This window comes from Mastomys coucha, unplaced genomic scaffold (genome assembly GCF_008632895.1).
Source record: "Mastomys coucha isolate ucsf_1 unplaced genomic scaffold, UCSF_Mcou_1 pScaffold22, whole genome shotgun sequence".
NCBI classification, from domain to species: domain Eukaryota; kingdom Metazoa; phylum Chordata; class Mammalia; order Rodentia; family Muridae; genus Mastomys; species Mastomys coucha.
In genome coordinates this window covers 244,806,492-244,826,809 of record NW_022196905.1, presented here as the reverse complement: position 1 = coordinate 244,826,809, position 20,318 = coordinate 244,806,492, and the positions used below count along the sequence as shown (strand labels likewise).

The following is a 20,318-nucleotide window of genomic DNA, read 5'->3' as shown; positions in this document are numbered from 1 at the left end:
CACATGGAGTGGTATGAAAGAGTCAGATTCAGCTGGTAAACTTAAGTAAGAGCCTTCATATTTAACCAGAATCCAAGAAACATGGGAAGGGTGCTATCAAATTGCACTCTAAACTACTGTTATAGGGTCTCAGAACATAGCCCTGGCTGGCCTGGAACTCACTCTGTAGACAAGGCTGGCCTCCCGCTCACAGAGATTTGCCTACCACTGCTTTCAAATACCGGGATTAAAGGTATGCACCGGCACACCCAGTTAAGCAACCTTTTTTTAAAAAAAAAAAAAAAAAAAAAATGTAAAGAAACCAAAATAACAGCAGGCTGGATCCAGACTGTGACAGCTACTCACCTGAGTGATGTGTGTGAATATCTGCTCAGACATCCTCTCACACAGAACGGCCAGCAGCTGCAGGACCAGCAGCTTTCGCTCCTGGTCTTCTATGAGCAGGGTCTGGTGTTGCTCCAATTCCAGGAGGCTCGCATAGCAGGAGGGCTTGGGAGTGAACTCTGCTTCACTGTCCTCCAGCAGACAAGCCAACTCCTAAAGCAGGGGTAGAGGAGGAGTGAAGGGAGGCAGCAGCAAACATAGACATCTATAAGTATGTATGGACTACATGCTACTGAAGACTCAGCTCCTCGGGAGCCTGCGGGGAGAGGGTTGCAGGTCTGAGGCCCACTAAGGCTACAGAGAGAATCCAGGACCACCCTAGATGGCTCAGTGAGACCTGCCTCAAAATCAAAAAGTAAAAAGAACTAGGGGTATAGAATCTGAAAGAAAAGGAAAGAAAAAGAACCCATAAAGAAATATATACATAGTGATACCAAGTACATGAACTCACATACACATACACATACACACACACACACAGAAAGAGAGAGAGAGAAAAAGAGAGAGAGAGAGAGAAAGAGAGACAGAGAGAGAGAGAGAGAGGGAGAGAGAGAGATAGATAGGCAGAGACAGAGACAGAAACAGAGAAAGAAACAGAAAGAGAGAAAAACAATGGTTTAAGGGACAAAACCAACTCACGGAGATCAGCCTCTGAACTCCATACATGCACAGTGGCACGCAAAGCTTCCCTCCCTCCCATATACACAAGCACACACACAAATAATAAGCATTAAAAAAGGACTTGTTTGACTTTTTATAATACTTTCACAATTCTGTCACAAGCCTTCCTTGAACTGAGCTGAGCCCTCAGAGACATAACTAGCCAAAGGCCTTTTAGAGACCATTAGAAGCCTTTTCTTTAAGACAAGCCAGAAAGAAGCCTCTATTAATGGAGAATTCATTATTGTGGGTTTGGTAAGCTTCTCCATTGTGAATTCCCACGGAAAGGGGAAACCTTAAGTTCCCTAACAATTAGTGCTTTGCTAAAGTAGCTGACAGCTGAGAGTGATGGTGTTCAATGGTGCCCGGGTAATTTTCCTCCCTAGGGGACATTTTGAAACATCTGCAGGACATTTTTGGTTGTCATAATTGGAGGTTAACAAAGGCATTTAGTGGGTAGAGGTCACAAATGGTGCTAAATATCCTACAAAGAACAAGACAAGCACACTGAAGAACACACATATCAAGACCAAATGTCAATTTTGCCAGGATGAAGTTCCCCTAGTTTCAAGTGGGGCTTCCTAAACATTTCAACTCACAATCTCTTTTCCCTGAGAAATCTTAATACAACTCCACGTATGGATGTACATAAAAATAGGTGTACTGGTCAAGCATATAGTGGTAATAAATTATAAGGAAATTTACTTTAAAACAATTCTTTGGCATACATATGCTTTTACTATCTATTAAAGGTGAACAAATTTGTATACTAATGAGATGGGGTGCTTGATTAATTTTACATTAAGAATTCAATTTTGAATATTTGATACTGCAGAATACACAGCATCTTCAATGTTTCTTAGAGCAAATCCACAGTTTAATTTTTTTTTATCATCAACGCTAAAAATTCAGCTTTCCTTATATATATAAAATAGAAAAATAGGAGAAATCAGTCAAGAGCCATTTCAGAACTTAATCAAAATTCTGACCTAATCCAAGGCCAAAAATCATTTAATGATTTTTTTTTTATGAAAGATCAAATTCAGCATCCCAATCAGAAACATTAAAATATTTATCATTATGCATGTGTCTGTGGAGGCTGGAGTATGTTCATGTGAGTACAGAAACCCAAGGTGAGCAGAAGAGATGCCGGAGCCTGTGGTGCTCAAGTAGGTTGAGCAGCCTGACATAGATGCTGAGACTATAACTGAAGACCTCTGGAAGAGCAGCTCTTAACCTGAGCCTCTCTCCAGCCCCTCAATCAATAATTGTTTTTTAAAGATTTATTTACTGTTATATGTAAGTACATTGTAGCTGTCTTCAGACACACTAAAAAGGGTGTCAGATCTCATTACAGATGGTTGTGAGCCACCATGTAGTTGCTGGGATTTGAACTCAGGACCTTTGGAAGAGCAGTCAGTGCTCTTAACCAATGAGTCATCTCTCCAGCCCTCAACCAACAATTTTTAAAATAAAAAATCTGAATGCAATAAAATTAAAAGACTTCCTAGTTTATCATCTACCTGCTGAAAAATGATGGTCTTTGTTCCCCACTGTTAAACCATTGTTTCCATGAAAGCAGAGGTGCTGTGATTTACAACCTACAATGACCTCAAATCTGAGTGGAAATATCTCAGGCTTGCTCGTTGCTCTGAATGGCATGACTGCCTGTGCAGTGCAAAGTGCATATGCTGTGTGTTCAGAACCAAGGCCTCGCTTGGTGAGGCTGCGTGGTACAAGGGCTCTCTGAAACACCCTGAGCTCATTCCCCATCTGGTGTTGAATTCCGTTTTGGCTATTTTTTGTTCAGAAATCTTTTAGTGTTGACAAATGTTTTGTGACCCCCACATTTTTATATGATCTCCTCTGGAGTCAGGGCCCACAGTTTAAGGAGCTTGGGCTGACTGGATGCAGCGGAGCCGGTAGAGGACTTGCCCAGCGTGCATGTATTTCTAGGTCCCATCACAAGAACTGCACAACGCATGCCTGTGCTCCTAGCACGCAGGAAGTAGAGGCAGGAAGAGCAGAAATTCAAGGTTATCACTGTCTAGATAGTTTGAGGGCACACAGGCTACATGAGATCCTTCAAAAAACAAACTGGAACTTAGAATAAAGCCCTCTGATTGAGTGGAGGTAGCATTTTGTTTTGGTTGTTTTAGAAAGTCTCCTTATAACCTGTGCTGGCCTGAAATTCAAAATTGCTTTCTTGCCTCAGCATCCAGAGTGCTGCTATTCCAGGCATGCATCACTATACTTGGCTGATCTGAGTCTTTAAAAAAAAAAAAAGATTCATTATTTTTATTTTATGTGTATGAGTGTTTTGCCTTCGTGTGTGTATGGACACTTTGTGGATGTGTGCATATGCATGAGTACGTGTGTGTGTGTGTGTGTGTGTGTGTGTGTGTGTGTGTGTGTGTGGTGCATGTAGAGGTCAGAAGGATCTGTGTGTGTGCACACACACATACATGTGTGTGATGAATGTGTGTGCATGTGTGTGAGAGTGTGTGTGTGTGTTTATGCATGTGGGGGGTACATGTAGAGGTCAGAAGAATCCCCTGTGTGCATGTGCATGTGTGCATGTGCATGTGTATGTGCGTGTATATGTGCATGTGTGTGTGTGAGAGTATGTATGCATGTGCATGCAGGTGTGTTTGTGTGTATGTGTGTGGTGCATGTAGAGGTCAGAAGGATCCCCTGGAACTGGAGTCACAGAAGGTTGTGAGCCACTCTGTGGGTGCTGAGACTGAACTCAGGTCTTCTGCAAAAGCAGCCAGTGCTGCTACCGTAAGAGCAACTGCAAACAAAGCATACAAGTGGGCTCACGCCTGCTTAGACATCAGTGTGGCTGAGGGGGAGATGGGCCTGAACATGGAGATGAGAAAGCACCAAAAGAAACACCCCTCCTTCAAGTTCTAGAAACATCAGCATCCCGTTCCCAGCCACCACCCACCCTTAAACTCCAGACACTCTCAGGACAGATTTGAGAGGGTGGTCACCAGCAGACACCAGGCAGAGCTAGCGTTATGGAGTACAGGTTACTACTGGAGACTGGGGCCAAAGGAAGTACCACAACCAGCACTCAGCAAGGAATCGGAAAAGGTTTTAAGTGGTTACAGAGAGAAACGGGGGAGGCAGATTGGCTGAGTTTCCCTTCTAAATACCTGACAGCACAACAGTCCAAAAGGATGAGGGATTACTCTGCGGCTGCAGAACCTGCTATTAACTTCTAAAGAGATCTTACTGTCAACACGGAGCAAAGATTAACTCTTTCATAGACTAACAAGGCAGTTTTGTTCATGTCCAACATTTCAATGCAGATGAGCTAGCACAGTAGGCAGAGTACACCGGTCCCCCTGATGGTCCTTCCCTTGTCCACTCCAGAGCCGATGAGCAGCTGAATTAATTACTCTCTGTCTTCTGTTCATTTGTCCTAAACTGGAAGCTAAATTTTCGGACTTCAATTATGAATGCTTATAAAGACAAAGGCTCTCCTAGAGCTACCGGAGAATGGACTGGTGTAACTGTGTGGGTTCTTACCTTCAGACAAAAGATGAAGAAGTCTCCTGCCAACCCACACTGCTGGCAGTGCAGCAGCAAGTCCCCAAGATGCTCCATCTGGCTCTGCTCTGAAGACACCTTCTGGTACAGGGCTTCATCTTCATCATCACTGCAACACAGGGCAAGGTCACCCACGTCAGTGTCTACACGCAGCATGCTTCCTAGGAATCTCAGTAATTCTCTTTTTTAAAAGGTTTATCTTGTGCTGTATGTGTAGCTACAGGGGCACATGTAAGTTGGCACAAGGTTGCATATGGATATCAGGGGAAATTCTCAGCAATCAGTTATCTCCTGATACCTTGTGGGATCCAGGAATCCAACTTGGGTTCGGGCCTGCACACAAGCACCTCTACCTGCTGCGCACACCTCAGAAGCTGAAACCTCAGAGTGACATTCTAAAGTAATAATATTTCCATATAGGTAATCTTCAGTCAGATCTTGAAAATATTTTCCTTTATCTCCGGGCTGAAGAATGCAAGGTATTTATTGTTAGAAGCTAAACTGCTATAGTCTATATGGCTATTTATTTCTCAAATATGAAAAGATTTGTGAAGGAAGTGACTTTAGACATGATTCATTGAAAAATTAAAAATAAGAAAAAGTCAGGTGTGTCTAAAAAGAAAAAAAAAGACCATTGATGCTAGGTGTGGTGGTTCATCCCTATATCACATACTTAGGATGATATAGGATGATTGCTTCAAGTTTAAGGCCAGCCTGAACTACATAGTAAATTCTAGACCTAGACCAACCTGAGCTACACAGCAAACGAGCAGCAACAATAAAAAAGTTTAAAAAGATCTGCCACCAAAACCCATATCTAAGTGCTCAAATAGAGCTGGGTTTTTGTTTCTGTTTGTTTCTTTTGAGACAGTTTCATTATATAGCCCAGGCTGGCAGGGAACTCGCTAGGAAGACCAGACTAACTTTGAACTCACAGAGATCTGCCTGCCTCTGCCTCCCAAATGCTGGGATTAAAGGTGTGTGCTACTATGTCTGGCTCAAAATGTCTTTAAAACAACTTCGTACTGGAAATTTCTACAGGGCTAATGGCAGTGTGAAAGGAAAGTGGTGAAACAGATCAGCTGCCTGCCCTGCCCCACTCCACCTTTGGGGAACGAGAAAATGATAACACCACACACACACACACACACACACACACACACACACACACACACACACACAGAATTTTCAATTTTTTGGGAACTCTGACTGTTCTAAGTGTCTATGGGCCCTATTTTTTTTTAAACCAGGTGTTCATGTAACATTTTTTTTCTGTATATAACATCAAAAGGACTACACCCCTAACCTGAGCAGACTACACCCCTAACCAGAGTGGACTACACCCCTAACCTGAGCAGAAACCCCAGATTTTAAGGAGTGGTTACTTCTGGCAGCAGATGGAGATTAATCTAATCACTGGTTACTAACTATATTCTCATCAGGAAGTAAAATAATAATTTGAATGAGAACTGTGGGCTTTCATATATATGTGCACTAATTAAGCATGCCAAATAATTCTAAAATCTTACTCAATGGGCACAGTAACAAACCTGCTAAAATTCAACAGTTCTCAGGAAGCTTCCATTCGTTCTAGTAATTCTACCTTAATATATATTTTTTCTATTTTCGTCAAGTCAATCATATTCATTTATGTTTTAAATTTTCGCCAAATTAATCATGACTGTAAAGTTAAATTTAAGCACTTCAACAAACAGCAACTCTTTGAATGCGACCGAATCAAGCAGCCAGATCAGCAACACACTCCAACGCAACATACTCAGAACCTAAGCCAACAGAAACCTAGGTTCTGAGAAAACAGCATCCTCCACAAGTCATCAGAAAGTGGAAATAGTGTAAAATACATGCTCATGGGGCTGGGAGCACAACTCAGATGCCTAGTATGCATGTGGCCCTAGATTTAATCTCAGCACCACAAAAATAAAACAAAACAAAATAAAATAAAATACTGTGAGACATTGGAAAAATAAATTATCCACTCTACTAAAGTCCATTAAGTACTTTCTAATCCATTCTTATGAGAAACAAACCTCATTACAAAATTACCGAGGACAATGATCAGACAATTTCCCTTAAGCATAAGGCTGGGGTGGGAGCAGAGGCTCTGGGTTTGATTCCCAACATCCACACAGTGGCTCATAACCATCGGTAACTCCAGCTCCCGGGGACTGGATACCTCTGCTCCATCAGGCATGCACGCAATGTACAGACACAGACAAAACAAATACATAAATAAGAATAAGAATAATAATGCACACAAATCCACACTGCTCTTTCAGTCAGAAACAGACTGGACTGCTCTGGCGCTAAGGATGAACATGTGCTGCCCTTTGCTCTGAGTCACTGGCAAACTCTGAGCAGTAACTGGGCTTGCTGTGGTGTAGAGCTGAGAGGCTCCAGTAAGCCACACCTACTTATTAGCTGGTATCTTGGAATGACACCCAGAGGATCATTTAAGGCTCTGGTTTCTTTAAAGATTATAAATAGCAAGCGCAGTGGCTGCCTGTTTCTGGTTTCCTTTCTACCAGCGCCCCTTAGCGGTTGACTCACAGAACAGTGTCATATATAAAATTCTATCAGGCATGACAATGGGGGAGTGGGGGTGGGTAAGCTCACCTAATGGCCTCTTTGACGGTAATCACAATGCCACCGTGTGTAGCAGCTCTAAACTGACACTGAGGGTGCAGAGCAGGCACAGCTTTGTCCAATCCTGAAAATCCTTTCAGGCTGGCGATTGCCTTCTTCCTTTCCAGCTTCACCAGAATCCATAACAAGATCTCTTGGCAAAGTGATCTGGCAGACAAAGAAGTTTTGAGTGAATGAGCTTGTCATCTTACTCCATGAAGCTAGCTAGCAAGCTATGTCGGGGGGGTGGGGGCTGGAGGTCACCCAGGGACAGCCTAACCCTTGGCTCTAGAAGAAACCCTCGTGGCCACATAAGCATCAAGTGATTTTTTTTCTTATTTCAAGTGTATTCTACCTTTAGATCAGACACTATAAATGAAAGTTTGCAATGAAAAACAAATCCATTATCAGGGGACTGACAGCTGGTGACCAAGAAAAGGCCTGGTGCTTTCTTTACTAGTGCCATCTCACAAGGAGGGGCTGGGGTAGGCACCACCACCACCACCACCACCACCCCAGTCAGTCTTCGATGAGGATTGAACAGTGCTATGAGAACTTAGGGTTTTTTTTACTATTTTTGGTTTTGTTTTTTTTAAGATTTATTTTTATTTTTAGGCTGGATATGGTTGCATATACCTTTAATCATAACTACAGGGCTGAGTGTCCTCCAGCATTAGCAGCCATATATGAGTTACTGAGCTTATCATTTGTCAGGGCTGAGTGTCCCCACCACTAGCAGCCATGCTATGAGTCACTGAGCTTATTATTTGTCAGGGATCTTGCTAGGGACTCCAGTTTACACTCTGTCTTCATTGTAACCCAAGAAAGGATGTAACTATAAACTCTTACCATGTGGAAAAAAACACCATAAATGACTGAAAATAGTGCTAGTCCAAAAATAAATCTTTTTAAAAATTGATTTAATTTTATGTGTGTGTGTGAATGCTTTGCCTACATGTATGTCTGTGTATCAGATGTAACTGGGACTGGAGTTACAGTTGTTAGTTAGCCTCCATGTGGGTGCTGGAAATGGAAGAGCAGCCAGGGCTTCTAAACTGTTGAGCCATCTCTCCAGCCCCTAAGTGAATCAATTGTAAAGTAACATAGAAAGGTGTTTCTGGATGACTAAGAAAGCCCTTCCTTCTATACTCAAGACTCTGCATATTAATGCCAAATTCCAAGTTAAGCTATGTTGTCACATTTAAATCCATTCTTTTCAAATTTATTCTCCAACATTCCACCAGGGCACTGTGATCTACCACCAGTTAGTTCCCCCTTCCCAGAGACAGTAAAACACAAGATTTCTTACTGATCAAACAATGGCATGTTGATCCATGGACATACATTTCCCTTCTGTTGTATAGAACAGGCTACGGAAAATCATCCCCCAAATTAGAGTCAATTTCCCTCAACCTGCAAAATCCTCATTCTTTTCTGCATAAGCCAAGTAAGAGAATCCCCAAACGTCTTTCTGACTTTGAGAGAAAATCGCGCCCTAATTTAAACTTTACTGTTTACAAACAACAGGATTCTAATTCTAAGCGTAACGGTCTGCTTGCTTACCTTATGTGAGACACACTCTGCTGAGTAAAACAGAAGAGGGAAAAGAACACCCTGAGGAGCGGAAGCAGCGAGTCCAGCAACACTGGGAGAGGCTCATTTGCCACCACATAAACCTAGGGACAAGGACACGGTAAGACATACCACAACCAGGCCAGCGCAACGAGAGCTCATTGCCAGCCTTGCACAGAACCTGCAGTTTATCTTAAACAGTACTTTCTTCTGATACACACAGTTCTAGTCTGTGCTCAGCTTGGCAATGGAACTATGTTGGTTGAAAGCAGGGAAGGGTAAGTCAGCATCTTCTCTCACACACAGACTGGAAAACAGCCCAAAGACAAGGGAATTCACCCACTTTGTGACCCACGGCTTCCTGGCCTCCAGCTGCCTCTAAGCCTCCTGCTGTGTGTACTATAAACTTTACAGTAACTTTCCTACTGCCAAAGGCTGGTGTAACAGTTAATAATTATCAACTAGGAAAACTAAAACCCAGCCTGAAGGACAAGGCATTGAATTCAGTGGTGGGGCCTGTACCGTACTGTCCTTGGGACTGAAAGAAAAGGAAAATTAAACTAAAACCTAGGTTAGAAACAAAACAGCTCACTATGGTTCATCACTTCCAAACTATGATTTTACATGGCTGTTCTATTCTCTTTAAGAATTGTTCAAAGGATAGATATTCTCATAGTAGCTCAAACTTGAAATCCCAGCATTTAGGAGAGCAAAGCAAAGGAAATTGATCCAGCTGGGGCTATAGTGAGAAACCCTATCTTTAAAAAAGGCATTATGGAGCCGGGCAGTGGTGGCGTACACCTTTAATCCCAGCACTTGGGAGGCAGAGGCAGGTGGATTTCCGAGTTCGAGGCCAGCCTGGTGTACAGAGTGAGTTACAGGACAGCCAGGGCTATACAGAGAAACCCTGTCTTGAGAGAAAAAAAAAAAAAAAAAAAGGCATTATGGGTGCGGGAGCACTGACTGCTCTTCCAGAGGTCCTGAGTTCAATTCCCAGTAATCACATAGTGGTTCACAACCATCTATAATGGGATCTGATGACCTCTTCTGGTGTGTCTGAAGACAGCTACAGTGTACTCATATACATTAAATAAATAAGTAATTCTTTTTTTAAAAAAGGCGTTAGGGTTCATGTCTATAATCTCAGTATCACTGAGGCAGAATGAGCAAGGTCACTGAAAGTTTTAGGTCAGCCAGTCAGTGGCGGCCCAGGCCTTTAATCCCAGCACTTGGGAGGCAGAGGCAGGTGGATTTCTGAGTTTGAGGCCAGCCTGGTCTACAGAGTGAGTTCCAGGACAGCCAGGGCTACACAGAGAAACCCTGTCTCGAAAAACCAAAAAAAAAAAAAAAAAAAAAAAAAAAAAAAAAAAAAAAAAAAAAAAAAAAAAAAAGAAAGTCTATGAAGTAAGTTCCAGGTTAACCGGAGTTACATAGCAAAGCCTTGTCTTTAAGAGAGAGAAAGACAGGAAAGGTCGGGAGAAGGGGTGTTGGAGAGAAAGCTGAGTCAGTAAAGCACTGTGAGAACAAGAGCACCTGAATGTGATCTCCAGCACCCACATAAAAAGTGGGCATAGGCTAAGGGTTACCCAAGTGCTAGAAAGCAGAGACATGAGTATCCCAGGGCTCACGGACCCCATCTACCCAACCCGATGAGCCCAGCTTAGTGAAAGACGCTATCTCAAAAGAGAAAGTGGAGAGCAACTCAGGAAACCAGCTAACACCGATCTCCAGCCTCTGAATGTACATACACACACACATGTACACACATACCCATGAGCATGAACACAAACATACAACAAACAAAAAACATAAATATAATAATTGCTTTGGTATTTTAAAAAATTATACCAATCTAAAGCTGGAGGTGGTGGCAAATGCCTGTAACTCTAGTACTCAGGAGACAGAGAAGCGAGGATTGATTGCCTCACACAAGTTCAAGCCCAGCCTAGTCTGTATAGTTCCTGGCCAGCCAGGGCTACATATCACACAGGGGTACACACATGTATATACATACATACATACACACACACATACAAATGCACACACAATGTGTATACATATATAACTCTCCCTGTTGGTTTTAGCTGTTCTATTTAAAGATGAGGATGGGAACCTGGAAGGGAGCGCTGGGGTACAAATCAGTGCTGTTTCTAAGAAAGGAAAGTCCGTAGAGAGCTTCGTGTAGATTGGAACAATGTCTGCCTACCCAGCAAACGCTGTCCCTTTAAATGAACTAACTTTCCACACTCCCCATGCCTCTTGACTCCCTGTGGAACCTGATAACTAAAGAGCCTGTTTCCTGGGCATGATCTAATTTCCATAAGCTGCAAATGAAGGGCCTTGTAGGGCTGTGTTCAGAGGCAATATGCAGGCCTAATTACAGCATCACCAAGTACAGGAGGTAAAAGCAGAGATCACCGGATAACGTAAGGGCCTATTGTCTTGCTCTGGAGCCCTGTTCTCTGGAGTAAGTACTTATGGAGCCATGCTTCTGCACCAGCACCTTTTGATAAGGCCAACACACTTCAAATTTTACTATTTTTGTTTTGTTTTGTTTGTAGTGATAAGATACTGAGCCCAGAGCTCAAGCATGCGAAGCATGACTTCCACCCCTGAGCAACAGCCTGAACTCAAATTTTAACATGGCTTCAAACAAGCATTTTCCAATAAAAAAAAGAAACACAAAACAGTGATTTCATATTTAGAAAAAAGCTATACAGCTATTTATACAAATATATCGTTTAATTAAAACATGGTTTTCAAGACAGGGTTTCTCTGTGTAGCCCCAGCTGTCCTGGAACTCACTCTGTAGACCAGGCTGGTCTTAGAGATCCACTTGCCTCTGTCTCCCAGGTGCTGGGTGTAAAGGCGTGCACCACCACCGTCCAGCTGTTCAATTTTATACAAAGGCCCAGCAAACAAGTACTAAGTATCAGTTACATGCTAGGCAAGTCTGAGGTGCTGTGAATGCAGGGCCAAAGTGGCTTCAAAGCAGCTCACATTCCCATGAGGGAGATGAAAAACAGTCACCAGGTAGAGGGAAAGGCTATTCGGAAGGAAAAATAAGAACATAAAAATAGCAATATTTAAAGTAGAAGGATTTAGAGTCAATGTCCCTTTTGGCTCATCTCAATAAACGACACTTCTGTGACATTTCAAAGATTCCAATGCTTCTGCTTGATTCATATACAACTGTCTCTTTTCCAATATCAATATTCTTTCTTGTACTGAGTTTGAATCTACATCTGCCAAACTTTCTTGATAACAATACTTCTGCCTTTTCATAAGTTTCGGACTCACTGAAAGACAGTAATCAAAAGCTAGGCATGGTGACTCATGCCTTTGATCCCAGCACTCAGGAGACAGAGGCAGGAAGAGCTCCATAAGTTCAAGGCCAGCCTGGTCTACGTGGAGAAGTCCAGGACTACATAGAGAGACCTTGTCTTAAGGGAAAAAAAAAAGGAAGAAAGAGATATAAAAAAACAGTAATCAGCCAGGTGGTGGTGGCACACGTCTTTACTCCCAGCACTTGGGAGACAGAGGCAGGCGGATTTTTGAGTTCGAGGCCAGCCTGGTCTACAAACTGAGTTCCAGGACAGCCAGGGCTATAGAGAGAGACCTGTCTCGAAAAACCAAAAAAAAAAAAAAAAAAAAAAAACAAAAAAAAAAAAACAGTAATCAAAATCCAACTTCTTTTATGTTCTGTAAAAATTGTGCTGCATCCTAATGACAAGAGTGGATGCTGTAGATATAAAGCTGGCAATACTGCTCATTATTTTTTCAATTAAATTTTATTTACTTGTGCATGTGTGTGTGTGTGTGTGTATATATATATATATATATATATATATATATATATATACACACATATATACACATACATTCACAGGCATGCACACATGTGTGCACCTGCACACAAGCACATGTAAAGCACACATCTAGAAATCAGAGTATTATTTGCAAGAGTCAGTTCTCTCCTTCCACCATCTGAGTTTGGGAAAACTGAACTCTGGGCATCAAACGTAGCAGCAAGCTAAGATTCACTCCCTTGGCCATCTTGCTGGCCCCCAACAATACATAAAACGACCCAGCTCAGGGAGGGAGAGATGGCTCAGTAATCAGAAGAACTTGTTGCTCTAGCAGAAACATGGCTCAGTTCCCAGCACCCACATGGTGATTCACAACTATCTGTTATCTCCAGTTCCATCAGATCCAAGGACCTCTTCTGACCTCCACAGGCAGTGGGTTCAATACCTACATGCTGGAAAGATGTTCAAACACATAAAAAAATTATTTTTTAAAAAAATTAAAGCCTGAGCTTGTATTCTCTTGGTTTTATGGACCTATTTTATACTTTACCGTTTTAAATATTTATGAAACATCCAAACTTTCAACTTGATTAAAGTGTAACAAATTTCTGTTCTATCAGTCCTGGTATTCAAGATAAAATCCTATTTGGCTGAGAATGTTCCTGGTTACTTGGAGTGTTGACAGAAGTAAAACTCACTCATAAACTGGGAAGGGATGTTACTGCTGAAGCAGTCAAGGGAGCAGGCTCTGAAGGCCAGCTTCGACTCTGCTTTAGGAAAAGCTTCCCAGGGTGAGGGATAGGGGCTGTGGCTTTCTACTCAAAGGGTTGCTGGGTAGAAGGCAGAGACCAGCAGGGAGCAGATTACACCGAGAATAAAGCTGTACAGATGACCCGAAGGCAGTCTGGGATTCCCACGTGCCCGAGATTGCACCTCAGCTTTCAAAGGTGTCTGTGTTAAGTTCTACAGGCCTTCATGTCTTGATGTAGGTTCAGAGGGCTGCTGTGCAACAGCAGATAGACCCGAGTTTCTGGACATTGTTTGGTAGGCATACACTGAACACTACTGCCACTCTCTACTAGCCTGGAAGGTCCCTGAGGGCAGCGGCTGGCCCTCAGCCATGCCGATATCAACCTGGCAAAGCGCCCACACTCACTAGGTCTTGGCACACACTCTTGAAAAGGACTACAGAAAAGACACAGTGAGCAAAAGAGTCTGGTTTTTATTTTCACAACAATTTGCTTATGTGGAGAAGTTAAAATATCCTGTATCTTTTTTTTGTTTGGATGGGTAGGGGCTCGTGAGGCCAGACTAACCTCTAACTCATTATGAACTTTTTTTTTTTTTTTTTTTTTTTTTTTTTTTTTTTTTTGGAAACAGGGTTTTATTATGTAGCCCTGGCTACCCTGGAACTCACTCTGTAGACCAGGCTGGCCTCAAACTCAAGAGATCCACTTGCCTCTGCCTCCCAAGTGCTGGGATTAAAGGCGTGTGCAACTAACTATGCCAGGCTATTTTTGTTTTTGTTACTTATTTACTTCCTATGAACTTTCTAATCCTCCAGAGTCAACCTCCCCAGTACTGGGACTGAGGATGAGCCATCGAATGCAGTTTATGTGCTATGTTGGAGATGAAATTCTTAGCTTCCCACATCCTAGGCAAGCATCCTAGCAACTCTGCCACATTCCCCAGCCCTCTCTTTATCAAACTTATAGCTACAGACTACTCACCGAGTACTAACTAACCTAACAGGATTATAGAACCTCAGCTACAGAAGAAAAATCTGAACATAAGGCTAAATTTTATATTGATCAATTTATTTCTGGCAGCTAGAGTATCTCCAGTAGGATTTGCTAAAAATTTAAATTACAAAGAAAGAAAGAAAAATAGGTAAAAGAATCATGTGTTTCTGTTTCGGAGAAAACAAAACAGAAAGGCCTCGTCACAAGCTCCACCCCTCACTTCAGAGGCTGTCACTACAGTCTTCTTGTTGCAATTGTATGTCTGAGTGGGTCTGCAGGTGCCCATGGAAGCCAGAGGCTGAATCCCCCTGGAGCTGGGGTCACAGGCAGTTGTGAGCCACCTGCCATGGGTGCTGGGAATCTGACCCTGGTCCTCTGCAACTGCACAACAGATTCTGAACAGTGGACAGAGCCATTCTCCAGCCTTGGAACTGCAGACTGGAGCGCAGGCCCAGAGACCACTATAGCTCGGGAGAACTGACTAGGGAGTCAGGGGATAGGAAACCTGCCTGTGAAACTTGCATGTGAATTTTGATTATGCCACCTATGAGGTTGCTCAAAATCATACATATGATTATATTTGTATGTATATGTGTATGAATAAACATGGATAAGACCTTTTTCATTTTGAGACAGGGTTTCATTATGTAGACCAGGCAGTCCTTGAACTCAAAGAGATCGACCTACTTCTGATTATGCAATGCTGGGATCAGAGAAACGTGCCATGATGCCTGAAGGATCAGGCATTTTTGGAAGGTTGTTTGTTTGCTTGTTTGGAATTTTCTATTTAGTGATTTTTTTATGTGTATGTAAATGTGTCTGTGTGTCATATGTGCATGGAAGCTAGCAAAGGAGATCAGATCCCCTGCGGCTGGAATCCCATGAAGTTTTGAGCCACCAGCTATGGGTGCAGGGAACCAAACTCCAGTCCTCTGGAAGAGCAGTAGTACTCTTAACTGCTGAGCCATCTCTCTAGTCACATGCTTTGGTATTTTGAAACAGGATCTTACCACTGGAACAATACTCACTGGGTAGTCAAGGATGACCTTAAATTCACAGTACTCCTCCTGCTTCTGCTTCCTAAATGCTGGGAATCCAGCTCCATACTATCATGAAAATGATATTTGTTTTGATGTAGTGCTAGGGACAGAACTCGGAGTTTCTTGTGTGGTGGGCAAATAATCTCCCATTGAATTACACTCCCAGTTCCCAAGACATTTAGATCTTTGAGTTGTTTATTTTTGATTTTCACTTTATGTGTATGTTTGCCTGGATACACATAAGTATGTTCACCACATATGTGCCTGCCTGTGCCTGAGGAAGTCAGAGTTGGGTCTTGATCCCTGAGACTAAAACTACATATGTGCCTGCCTGTGCCTGAGGAAGTCAGAGTTGGGTCTTGATCCCTGAGACTAAAACTACAAGCAATTGTGAGCCACGAAGTGGGAACTGAACCCAGGTCCTCTGGAAGAACAGCCAGTGCTCTTAGCTGCTGAGCCATCTCTCCAGCCCCCATCTCAGCTTTTACACTTACCATATAGCTATTAAAAGGGTTGATAATGTTTTAAGTCAAATGTACAGCTGTATACAATTTAAATTTAGTTTTATGCTATTAAAATTACTTTGGATACTATAGTAAATGAAACTGTCATCCTTAATGTATGGCTTTATCTTAATACAATCATGATGGGGCTACTCAGATCAGATGGAATCAAGGTGGCTGGATAAAACATTGACATTTAGAGCAGGCTGGACCTTGATTTTACCTGTTAAAGACTAAGCTAGTCAAATGCTGCCCTTGACTACAGAACAAGGATCCTTTTGATAGTGGCATTCCAGAACTTCTAATGCACTTGCTGAGTTTAATTAAGACATGTGAGAAGAAAAAGAACAAGACTGTTACCTAATATAGCAAGTACTTTGCACTGTGCAAGCTTTCAGAACATATTGCCTAAAACAGTCTTTTTTTAAAAAGAGTTTCTTTGAGCCAAAAAGGAACTGACAGTTTTTGAGCACTTATGTGCTACAGTATGCTATGAACCTACCAAAAGTTACCTTATTTCACCGGGCATAGTGGCATATGCTTATAAAGCCAGCTCTTGGGAAGTGGAGGAAAAGGGATCAAAAGTATAAGGCCAGCCTTGGCTACATAGCAAGTCTCTGACCAGCCTAGGCTACATGAGACCACCTCTTAAACAAAAAAAAAGTTACCTTTTTCATCACTACAATTCAAATGGTAAATATGTTACCTAAAGTCACACAATTAAGTCCTCCATGGGGCTAGACCAGAACCCACATGTTTGGAGGTACCAGCATTTCCACTGCAATACACCACAGAGTCAGAACTGATAACCCAACATCTGTAACTCCCATAGCACTCAAGGATACTGCTGCTAGTCCTCTGCTTTCAATTTAAGGTCATAGTTCAATCACATGACATTTCTAAAAAGGCCTGCTTCTAGGAAGTGGCTTAGGTAAGAGAACTACTCCTCCTTAGAAAGCCTTAAATTCACACGCAGACACACACACTCACACAGACACACACACAAACACATACACACACAGGGTTTGAGGGATGGAGGGCGGTGGTTACTTGACTATCTCTACCAGAGCTGTGAGCTCTGGAAAAAAAAAAAATCACTTCAAGTTTCTGGATTTTCTTTCTTTACTATTTTTAAAATATGCTTTTTAAATATGTCTATTTTATGTGTATAAGCAGTTTTCCTGCATGCATGTCTGTGTACCAGGTGCATGCCTGGTACCCACAGAGGTCAAAAATAGATCCACTGAAACTAGAGTTGTAGGGTACTTGATCACACTGAGATTGTTATTTACTGGAAAAAAAAAAAAAAACCTATTTCTAGGACTTTTTGTTTTGTTTTTTTAAGTACATACCTTTTACCCCAAACAATGGATGTAAAGTTAGTTTGTAGAAGGAAGCACCCATGTTTGAAAGTTATGCCTAACTGGGTGGCAGACAAAGTGATGAATCAGAGAAAGATTTGACAGAATAGGGTGTGCCCAACTCTCATGAGAAGAAAGAGAAACTACCTGAGGGGCTTTGCCAGGACAGTTGTACACAGGCAGGTACAGAGAGAGAACAAGCTAGACAAAGGTGAAGACAGAATGAGCCAGAGAACAAGAAGAAACCAGAAGATTAGAATAGATTGCCAAAGTCAGTATGAGGCCAAGCAGAGCAATTCAGGAGAGGCAGAGAGAATCAGAGAGGGGAGTGGGGTGGGGGAGGGACAGACTAGATTGAATCAGTCTTGAGAGGAGATGAGCCAGAACAGCTGAGTTGAACCAGCCAGAGTTCAAAAAGATCTAAAAAGGGTGAGCTTATTCAGCAGCAGGTCTCAGAGCTTGAAAACATTGTATGGAGGCTAGAAGCTTCCAGGACTAGGCCTAGGTTAGCAGACTGAGGCAGTAAGCCTCAGAGACAACAATTACTACAGGAGAATCAAAGTTACTTTTACACAGATGGGTGTGAACCACCATGTGGGTACTAGGAACTAAACTTGGTTCTCTGCAAAAACAACTCTCTTGACCACTGAGCCATCTCTCTAGTCTCCCTGTTTCTTTTCTGTAAGATGAAAAGTTAATTTATGAAAATTCATAAAACGTACAGTGTCAAGAGTAAGCTCTACTATAAACTGTAGATTAACGCAGTATTGATATGTCAATGTGGGTTCATCAATTTTAACAGGTGTAGTACCACATAGGGAACATGGCCAGTGGGGGAGGCTATCTGAGGGCTGCAGTATAAGGGAACTCTGTAAAATTAAAACTTCTCTAAACATAAGGCCAGCTGAAGCAGGAGAATGGTGAGTTAGAGGCCGGCTTGGATTACATAGCAAGGCCTGTCTCAAAACACCAAAAAGAGGGTGGGAGGAAGAAAAGAAGAAGGTGGGAGGAAGAGAGGGGATGAAAACCGAGGGAAGGAAAGATGGGGAGTGAGGAGAGAAAGGAGAGAAGGAAAGAAATCAGCTTTCAGCTGGGCGGTAGTAGTGCATACCTTTAATCCCAGCACTTGGGAGGCAGAGGCAGGCAGATTTCTGTGCTCGAGGCCAGCCAGCCAGCCTGGTCTACAGAGTGAGTTCTAGGACAGCCAGGGCTACACAGAGAAACCCTGTCTCGAAAAACCAAAAAAAAAAAAAAGAAATCAGCTTTCCATACTCATGGACTGCGCATCTGTAGTTTCAAGGACAGACTGGAACACATTGGGGCAGGTGCATATGTACTGAATATAGACAGACATTTCCCCCTGTCATTAGCCCTTAAAAAACAGAATTGGACCAAGTGGTGGGGGCACACATCTTTAATCCCAGTATCCAGAAGGCAGACAGGAGGATCTCTTATGAGTTTGAGGCTAACTTGATCTACAGGGCTAGTTCCAGGACAGCCAGAGATACACAAAGAAATCCTATCCAAAAACAAAGAAACAAAAAAACAAACAAACAAAAAACAACTACAACAAAAAGAATTTGGGAAGTGAAAGCAGGAAGATCAAGAGTTCAAAGCAAGCCTCAGCCACATAAAGAGTTTGAGGGCCGCTCTTACTCCTGCTTCTCTACCTTGCTTCTTTCCACTTTGTTCCCCCCCTCTCTCCCCATTCCCTTCCCCCCTCTCGCCACGTGGTCATGCCAGCTCCTACTTCTCTACTCTCTCCTCTCTGCCTTTCTCTGCCTCTGCTACCCTCTTAACTCCCCTCCCCATGCCCTAAATAAACTTTATTCTATACTATATATATATAAAGAGTTTGAGGCCAGCCTGGTCCATAAAACCCCTATCCTAAAAACAAAAACCAAACAAACAGGCTGAGGATGTGGTTCAGGTGGTAGACCAGCCTGTCTAGCAAGCAGGAAGTCTTGGGTTCAAGACCTAGCATGGCATAAAACAAGCACTGTGGTAGACACCTGCAATCCCAGCATTCAAAAATCAGAGGCTGGAGAATCAGAAATTCAAGGTAGTATGTATGTATGTATGTATGTATATGTGTGTGTGTGCATGCACCAAGAATGTCTCAAACAAAGAAACAAAAATTTATATTGAAAGATATGCCCAGGTTATCTACAAATCCTAATCCTTTACATGAAAAATTTAAGCATCCTTGAATTTTTAAGACTTTAGAAATCCTTAAGCCAATCCCCTAAAGAGTCTAAGAAACAACTACAGCCTGTATTTTTTTTAAAAGTTATTCTAAGTTTTTTCTAAAGGTTCTTCTCACTAAGTTTCTATTATTCCAACTTTCTGTGTAAAACTAATTAAAAATACAGAAAGAGTCAAACTCGAAATCTGACAAAGCAACCGTAATTTGAAAGAAACCCACTGCACTGGATGGGAAATGACCTGGGTAATTAAAGTCAAGATTCACCAAATCTGGAAAGAGAGATAAAATGGAAATGAGGAAATACAAAATAAATGACTTAGCTATCTTCTCGTCTTTCCTACGCTGCACTTCTGCTCTTCGGAAACCTTGGGCAAATGTTAGTATTAATACTTCAGTACAATCCCTCCCCCCATCTGAGAATACGGCCATCCTGCTAAAGAGCAGAACATGTCCAAATAGGAAAGCACAGTGAGTTCCTGGTACCAACAAGACACCTGGGCCTGTTCACCTCTCCAGGCAAAGAAAACATGAAATCAGTTGTGCCAGGAGGACAAAAGAATGCAAGTATCATGGAGCCAGTCCCAGACCCCATTAGGGAGGGGCTCAGTCCCAGACCCTCATTAGGAAGTGACTCATCTAAGTCACTGGAGTTGCCGCTTAGTCCTTTCTGGGTGTAGATAATTTACAGGATGAAAGGCCCAGAACACAGAGAAGTATGCACCTACACGGCCACTGAGGGCACTCCACCTGGCCCACCAGAGCTACCATATCAAATGCTTTCTCTTTTTCTCTCAATCTCTCAATCTTTCTCTCTCTCTCTCTCTCTCTCTCTTTCTCTCT

The 20,318-nt window shown here is 42.4% G+C and overlaps 1 protein-coding gene across 1 annotated transcript in view; it reads right to left on the bottom strand.

Moving 5' to 3' along the window:
- Positions 1-20,318, bottom strand: part of Tango6 (transport and golgi organization 6 homolog) — a 176,475-nt gene that overhangs the window by 124,899 nt on the left and 31,258 nt on the right. Inside the window, exons 8-11 of the mRNA XM_031341306.1 lie at positions 8,809-8,921; positions 7,237-7,413; positions 4,582-4,711; positions 346-537 (exon numbers count right to left, since the gene is read on the bottom strand). Coding sequence (XP_031197166.1) covers positions 346-537; positions 4,582-4,711; positions 7,237-7,413; positions 8,809-8,921 — 612 coding nt within the window. The remainder of the gene's footprint in view (positions 1-345; positions 538-4,581; positions 4,712-7,236; positions 7,414-8,808; positions 8,922-20,318) is intronic.